The following is an 8,419-nucleotide window of genomic DNA, read 5'->3' as shown; positions in this document are numbered from 1 at the left end:
ATTTGCCACTGATGATTCAAACGCGAGTTTTGGGCAGTAGTGAATAGGACTTGTTGTTTGTCATATCTCCGATCACAAATGCAGAAATGGTTTTATGTTTACGCGGCGCGATGCAACGCAGCGTGTAAAAAGACAGTATAAGTCATTATAATCAGTAATTATGTCCCCACTATGTCCCAACAAATGCCTCATTTGAAATGGGTTTTATTGGTTTTGTCTGGTCGATTTCCCAGGGTCCTCGGTAATTACACCCAGGTTTCTGTTCCATTGATTCCAGTTGACTTCCTCCACACTGAAAGAAAGAGGACACATGCTTCAATTATTGCTTATGGTTTCACTGAAGTGTGTTAGACAGCAAACACAGATCAATACAGGGTAAGTGTGCATTATTATGTATTATGCTTGTGTTTGCATGCTAATATCCTCTTTTCAAAAATGAATCATCCATTTTTAAATAGGAGACAAATGTAAACTTCAGATCTTGTGGTTTCGGGTGAAAACCACCAGGGTCACCTACCTAAAGCACCAGCGTCGATCAGGCTCCTGCCCCCCGCCTAGGTCCTTTTGTTTCCCGGAGCGCAGCCTTGTCTTCAGGCAGCGGGGAAGAATCCACTCCATGTCCAAGGTGGTGATTGCACGCTGTGAATAACAATGAATAGCAAACAAAATGGCAAATCATTACAGCCATTTTGCCCACTGAATCATTTAAAGGATTTACAGTGTTTGTTGCAGAAATGGACAGCTTTAACTTTGCCTTTGATTTCACCTGTAGTTTCCAGATGCTGGTGCTCTCTACAGACATCTCCTCCACTCTTTGATTCATCAGAGCGATCAGCATGTTCAGCATCAAAATGTAAGTCATCACTATATACAGAATTAGCAGCACATAGAAGACCTCTATATATTGATATTGATCGGTGAACTCCAGATCTCCCATGCCAATTGTAAACTTAAACAACTCCAGAGTGGTGAAGTAGATGCTCTTGAATGAGGGCTTTTTACAGTTTTCATTTCCATTAATAGGAAGGAAAAAAGACCGTCCCTTACTAGGTCGATCATCAAGGAGAGTTACCACAGCTGTTGATTAAGAAACACACCATTAAAACACATTAAATATTTGAGGAATTTAAAGTTCAAAAGAACACCATTTATTTAAAACATATGTAACAATGTAAGAGTCTTTACTGTCACTTTTGATCAACTCAAGTATTAATTTCTTTCAAACAAAACAAAACTTACTGACCCAAACTTTTAAACAGTAGTGTAATTGGGAAGTGTTTGTTGTGTTGTGATAAACATGAAATTAATTGTAATAAAAAAGCCAAGGACATTGAATGTATGCAAATATACCTGCAGAGAACCCAATGAGGAAGACCATGTACACGACAAGGAATCGACGGATTTCTCCAAGAACCATCTGACAACAATTAAAGAGTGTGAGAGTGTGTCGTACAAACATGAAGTAAAGTCTGAGTTGTAAGGACTAGTCTACATTACAATGAAGCATTAAATGTGTTGCATAGCATTTTTCTATGGCGCTACTCAAAACTTTACTAACACTACTCTGAAGGCCAGAGAAAATGAAGATGTATAAGGACAATTATCCCTCACCTTTTGTATCATGACACTGTAGATTCCCATATTTTTGGACCCTCTGGAGAAGTAGAGTAGATTTACCCAGCTCAAGGCAAGACACAAAACTAGACAGGCCAGATATTCATCATTACCAACGCAGTACAGTAGAGCACAAGCCAGGAAGAGCACGGCCTGCAGAAAACTAATGCAACAAAAAGCCTTATTAGGAGGAGTAAACAATGCATGTATACACTTAATGATTACTGTTTCTAGCATAAAACCCTAGCTAGTAGAATTGTTGGCAAAGACTGTAATTCCAAGCATATTGATCAATAGTAAAAAAAAAATTTAAATAAAAAAAAAGTGTTAATTAATTGTTAATGCAGAAATAAATATTACAGAGTGAAAGCACTTACAAAAGTTGATCGGTGTATCCATCTATGACCAGGGACTGAAATCTTGGACGCTTCCTTAACATATCTATTAACTTAAAAGATAACGGAATTCAGTAATTTCTGTAAAAAAGAAATTTTGTATATGAAAGTTATATATGAATTTGTTTTTAAACCAACAGCATTAGATACATAGCCTACCCCTCTAAAAAAGAAGTAAAGTGCTCCAATGGTAGTTATGATGTGTCCTGTCAGAAGCAGATAGCCTTCGCTGCCTTTTCTATAAGGATATGGAGGCTTTAATGACTGAAAGAAAAGAGTGGGGATCAGTGTTAATTTCGTTGAGGAATAATCTTCGTCATAATTTTCGACATAAGCTAACATGCTGCATGTTGCATAAAACGTTCAAAAATGTCAATATGTGGGAGTAAGCGAAGAGCAGACATATAGATAAATCTGACGACACAAGAGAGAACTTGGTCCGTTTACTGAGCGCACAGACTCTGAAGCGTACACACACACAGAAAGCGCGTCTCACAGAGTGCGAGTAGCCTACTCTCGCTTCGCATGAACGGAGAATTACACAAAATGATGTCGAATTGTCCGTTTTGACGAGTATTCATGTAAACACAGTTGATTACATCTTAAGTAAACGTAAACAGTAGGGAGACCATTTTTGCATATCAATACCACGAGTTTTCGTTTTTATTTGGCGTGCTATTTATACGCACTTTTATGAGATCGGGTTATATCAGTACATTGCATCCATTGCAGCTGTGCATTCGGTTTTAAAGGAATAGTAGCCTAATTTAGTTGCTATTGTCCGAGTCATTACTGTTATTCAAGCAACAACAGAAAGACAGAAAAAGACCATGTTCTTGTTCTTTATGAGAAGTGGTTTTATTTAATTTTAACATAAAGGCATGTTGTGTGTCACCGCAGTTAAATCGGTGTCTATCATGATAAAACCTTAATATCAAACCTATATAATGAGTTTGTAAAATTTAGAGAAATGCTTAATAAATGCACTGTAACTAAACCCGTATATTTAGTCGACTAAAACTAGACTAAAACTAAAAGCAATTCAGATGACTAAAATATGACTAAAACTAAATGGCATTTTAGTCAAAAGACAATGACTAAAACTAAATCAAAATTTGCTGTCAAAATTAACACTGGTGGGGATAAAATAATCAAATAATGAATCATTCAAAAAGACACATTTAAGCATAGGTTTGAATTAGACACTGAACCGGAAAAAGTTCATTGTCTGGTTAATGTCATTATGCATATTTTCTCTCAAATTACTTTTATTATTTTCTCTGTAAATGCAAATGCACGAAATGTAGCTCCGGTGCCGTGAAGCAGCAGAACGTCAAAGGGGCGGGGTTTGAGTCCCCATTTCTCCATCTTTGGGCTGTATACCCTTACGAAAGTTTATTCAAGTGTGCTATTAGTATACTTCTTTTAAACTTAAAAAATAGGAAAGTATACTTTCGGTCTACTTTTTATGTACTTCTCAGACGTGGGCTTTATGTACTTCTCAGAAATATACTTAAAATGACATTTAAGTATACTTGACTTATACTTAGATAATCTGTGTTTTCATTGTTATGGTAGGGGGCGCTATTACACATCTTCTGTACAGAATTTCCACAAAAAAAAACTAAAAGTAACTAGAAAGTGGGCCAATTTAGTCCCAAGGAGTATTGAAATAGTACACTTACAAGTATACTACTAGTACACTGATATTTGTATACTTACTACGTGAAGTATACTTAAAAATATACTTGAACTTTACTTAAGTATACTTAATAAAATAAACTTGAAGTATACTACTTTTGGGTTAGGGTACCTACTTGGTTGTTGTTGTTAAAGTCCTTGCCTGCTTCGCGGTGATAAGCTACTGCAGTTAAGATGAAAAGGTAGATAACATAAACGATAAAGTTGAACAAGAACATCCGTTTTGCAAATCTCTCCCACTTCTCTTCAATTAGTCGGTTAAATGGCTCAATATGGAGCATCTCGAGGCGATTCTGAAATCAGATCAAATAACATGTTGCTATCAACTTTTTTAAAATGAAACATTTTGCTTCAATGGAGTAGTAAAGTCTAATAATACATTTTAGATTCTAGAATGAATTAGTATCACGTTAGTAGCATGTCATCTCACAGGAATCTCACTGCCATAAACGATTATCTCCAGCGCGGAGTTCTTGTCGTAGGTGTCGAGAGAGGCGAGGTCATACAGAGACGAGCACACTGGACCGTAGGCCCACTCCGTGATCTTCCGTGACAGATGTCGGCGCCCCTTAAACTCCCGCTGCACGATGTGCTTTAACAGCTAGTTGACAAGTGAAAATGAAATCTGAAGGCCCTTTACAAGATATACTAATTACAAATGATTGACAAACGTTCTGTTTAGTCCCTTGTCTTTGGCAATGCACTGATTTTAGTAATCAGCCAAGCCAGCAACAGCATCAGATAAAATATAGAACAAAAGCAATACAATAAATAAAAACTTTAGCTTAAAGTAAAGGTTATGACTGTCACTGTACACTACATGACTTATGAAAAATTTGACACTGTTAGGGTGGCACAGTAGTGCTTCTGAAGTAACGTGTGTGTCTTTATACAGACTCTTTTAAAGCTACTCAGAGGTGGCAGAAATGCAGCGATTACAACTGTATACCTTAATACTATAGGAGCTGATGTGGGTCTGAGCTGGCATAATTTAGTCAGGCTTTTATGCAACATTGTGTCTTAACACTGAATTTTGAGCAGGCACAGAGAAGCCTTAACTCCGCTGTGTAAAGATGCCCTATGATGAATCAGTGTGGTGTCTGATTTAATGCCATGTGCTGAAGGGAAATAACATCTCACATCACATGAGGACTAACCATCTACACAAAATCAGGAACATCCAAAAACAGAAAACAGAACTGACACTTAAGAAATACACACTGCTTCAAATAAATATTGCTATTTTGCAAAACATTAATAGTTTGGACATTCAACAATCAGTAAACACCAGAAAAATTCAGGTTTAGGCCTACCCCCAGTTTTCCTTTTTGGGCAGCTAGTGTGAGTGGGGTGAATTCTTCATTATTTTCAATATCCTCCAGCTTGATCTTGGGGTGAAGTTGGTCGGCTTTGATTAAGATGTGGTCATACATGGCGATGACAAACTCTGTGTTTTCAGGACTGTCATCAGCTATGGACACTAATGCGTGAAGCACTGTGTTTCCATGAGAGTCCTTCTCCCTGACATCCACCGCCTGGTAAGGGTTGTTCATAAGGAAGTCCACAATGTCTGGCTGATTAGTGCAAGCGGCCAGTGACAAGGGCAGCTCACCTGTGCACAAAATTTGTAAACAATGCCGGTAAGCCCAGGACCCCACAAAAATGGGTAAGTAACATTGGGAACATTAAGTAGATTTTGAAAATGACTTGCATTTAAAATGCAGCATTTCTACTGTATAAATTATTTCAATATGGCAAAAGTTTAACCATACCCTTAGACCTACCGAAATAGAAGCATGTTTCTTGATTGGGCTGAAAGAATTTCCCACAGGCTTTAGCATGGACATCAGCCCCTTTTTTAACCAGCATCTGTACAAATTTTGCACTTCTCCGTTCAATTGCAACATGTAGTGCTGTCTGACCTGTCTCAAAGAGATCAGTCGATAACATTGTAAAATGGGTATGTTGAACAACCTGTTAAATATGATCAATATTGTGTTGATTTATAAAAAAGAAATTACTAATATAAGGTTTTAGCTCATATATACCTCTGATAATAATTGCGCTAATAAAAACATTATGTAATATGAAGCTATGGCTCTGACCTTTGTAGACACTGTCTGTGTAAGCAGCATTGACAAAATGTTTTAAATCTCCCAATTTCTCTGCAATTTCCAGCAGATGTTCAATAGTGTCATTCTCGCCTTCCCACAAATTTAAAAGTGCTTTCAGCAGGGCTGTCTTTCCATTGGACTTATCTAAAGATGATATAAAAACAGATGTTTCATTATTTAATAAATATCTGTCATGAATTCAAAGTACTCTTCTGTGTATTCTTTGTACACTATACCATTCAAAAGTTTGGGGTCAGTAAGATTTTTTTTTTTTTTTCAAATAAATTAATACTTTTATTCAGCAAGAACACATTAAATTGATCAAAAGTCACGGTTTTCACAGTTTGCACAGTGAGCACTAAATAAGCATATTCGAATTAGAAAATTCAGCTTTGCCATCACAGGAATAAATAAAATTTTAAAATACAAGTTATTTTAAATTGTAATAATGTTTCACAATATTACTGTTTTTACTGTATTTTTGATCAAATAAATGCAGCCTTGGTGAACATAGCAGACTTCTTTCAAAAATCTTACCAACCCCAAACTTTTGAATGGTAGGGTATTTGTTGTTGAATACAATTACATTGAGAGTCGGTGAGCCGTTTCATGTTTTTGTGCAGGTACTGATGTAAACCCTGCAGTTTAGACACATCGCCACTGGACACGGCATCAAACAGCCTCTTGAGGGTAAACCTCTCACTGTCCTGCTGAGCTGGTTCCTCTTTTACTTTTCTGATTCCCCTGTGTGCAGAATGTATCTGATAAAGAAAGGATTTCTCACATTATGTTAATCGTCCACTCTGGTGTGGTTTAAGGAGGCCGGCTTACCTGTCAAAGTGTAGGTTCAATTTAATTGTGTGTGCAGGCTCATCGGTCTCATCCAGGCAATTAGAATCCATGGGCCTCTTGTCCTTTGAGGCACCTTTCTTCATCTGTTTGGCCTTTTCCCTTTGCTCCTGTGTCAGGTCATCTGTCTCCAGGAAGAATGTGGGGCTGCTGTCTCTTGATTTACTCATAGTAATGTCTTCCTAGTCATACAGCAGAAATTAAAGCTGTAGTGATATCATTCACAGATACAGGACATTAGGATTCTATTTCATACAAATAAGGTCTAGGAAATGTGAGCCTGACCACAATTAGCGATTTTACGTTTATAAGCAAATGGGACATTCTTACACTAACTAGCTTTAAAATGAGGAATTGTGCTTAATGATAATTACTAAATGTTTCTTCCTTTGTGACCAGTCAAATTGAGTTTTGATATAATGTAGAATAAGAGCTAGGGCTGTGCGATTAATCGAAATCTAATCGAAATCGCGATTTGAGACGTTGCGATTTCCTAATCGCAAAGCCTGCGATGTGGACGCGATATTACTCTGTTCCAGAGCATATGCATGACTGCCAGCCTTGAGTTGCAGTCTTACTTGCCCTGGGCAAGAGTGAGCGCAATCAATGTAATACTTTAATAATTGACTTAAGAAATACAGTTCTTTATTTATAAAAAATAAACAAATATTTTCTGTGAAATTCAGTAATTAAGTTAATTCTGTAAAAGTAGTTATACCATTATAATCTTGCCTGCTGAAGAAAAAAACAATAGAACCCCTCCCAAAACACAATACAAAATGTAATGGATTTCAGGGTTATAATGGGAATTGTATTGGTTTTAATGTAACCTATAATGAGGTGTCTATTTGATGGATTCTATTGGTGGGATGTAATCTGGCAGATGGCAACCAATAGAACAACAGTAATTCCTATTTTGTAAATTTTTGTAATGGTTTAATGGAAACTATAAGGATTTCTGTGATGGTTTCTATTGTTTTTTTCAGCAGGGTAATGATACCCATACTGTGCTGCACATTATTGACAATATTGAGCTGAAGCTTGACTTTGCAAATTTAAAATCGCAAATCAAATCGCAATCGCAATATCGGTCAAAAAAATCGCAATTTGATATTTTCCCCCAAATCGCACAGCCCTAATAAGAGCTGCTTTTGTAAGAGTAGAAGCTGCTTGATTGTTATAATGGATCATCACATTTCAACATTCTAGTTTTAAACACCACTAAAAGAGGAAGCGGTCACAAATGATCCAAATGGAAACTCTTTGACAGTTTGTCACGGTACCCTGCTGCGGGAAGAACGTAGGAGACAGGGAGTGGCATTCACAGTCTTTAATGATGAAAACACGGGATAATCCACAATAGGAGCTGGGCAAACACACGTAGAAACAAGTAGACCTGACAAACACAAACTGAACAGACTAGGACTTTTAAACACAGGGCAATCAGGGGAACACAGGTGACATCAATGGAACATAATCAAACTAGACGAGGACAGGAACATGACCAAATAAGGAAACACAGGAAGGACTACGGGGGCAAAACGGGTCCAAAAGTCTGACATTTCACCCCCTCTCCGAAGGTGCGTCCTCACACCATAACAACAACAGAGGGAGGCATAGGTGGGAGCTTGGGAGGAGGCTCAGGAGGAGGACGGACACCCGGGAGGGAGCCGGCAGACGGAGACCAGGGAGGCGACAAAGGAGGGAGGAGACAGGAGGGGCTTGGAGCAGGAGGAGCCCAGCTGG

General features: G+C 37.7%; 1 protein-coding gene across 1 annotated transcript; it reads right to left on the bottom strand.

The window, feature by feature from the left end:
• Nucleotides 1–204: 204 nt before the first annotated feature.
• LOC107746861 (transient receptor potential cation channel subfamily V member 1-like) lies at nucleotides 205–7,006 on the bottom strand. The gene is made up of 14 exons (XM_016561190.1): nucleotides 6,656–7,006; nucleotides 6,411–6,568; nucleotides 5,816–5,968; nucleotides 5,495–5,632; nucleotides 5,024–5,322; nucleotides 4,141–4,311; nucleotides 3,827–4,003; nucleotides 2,169–2,273; nucleotides 1,992–2,062; nucleotides 1,612–1,777; nucleotides 1,351–1,417; nucleotides 767–1,077; nucleotides 518–639; nucleotides 205–292 (listed from the first exon to the last, which is right to left on the bottom strand). The coding sequence occupies exons 1-14, from the start codon at nucleotides 6,841–6,843 to the stop codon at nucleotides 205–207; spliced, it is 2,214 nt and encodes a 737-aa protein (XP_016416676.1). The 5' UTR covers nucleotides 6,844–7,006.
• Nucleotides 7,007–8,419: the final 1,413 nt, after the last annotated feature.

This window comes from Sinocyclocheilus rhinocerous, unplaced genomic scaffold (genome assembly GCF_001515625.1).
Source record: "Sinocyclocheilus rhinocerous isolate Xijiao unplaced genomic scaffold, SAMN03320098_v1.1 scaffold468, whole genome shotgun sequence".
In the NCBI taxonomy this organism is placed as follows: Eukaryota; Metazoa; Chordata; class Actinopteri; order Cypriniformes; family Cyprinidae; genus Sinocyclocheilus; species Sinocyclocheilus rhinocerous.
The sequence above is the reverse complement of the archived record's forward strand: the minus strand, read 5'-3'. Positions and strand labels throughout refer to the sequence as shown.

Bases quoted from the DNA above. Each gene is read 5' to 3' on its own strand.
- LOC107746861 (XM_016561190.1), bottom strand. From the start codon at position 6,843: ATGAGTAAATCAAGAGACAGCAGCCCCACATTCTTCCTGGAGACAGAT. The intron at 4,312-5,023 runs GTAGGCCTAAAC...CTTGTCAACTAG, and splicing joins CCCAAAAAGGAAAACTGGGG to CTGTTAAAGCACATCGTGCA. The intron at 4,004-4,140 runs GTGAGATGACAT...ATCTGATTTCAG, and splicing joins TTTATGGCAGTGAGATTCCT to AATCGCCTCGAGATGCTCCA.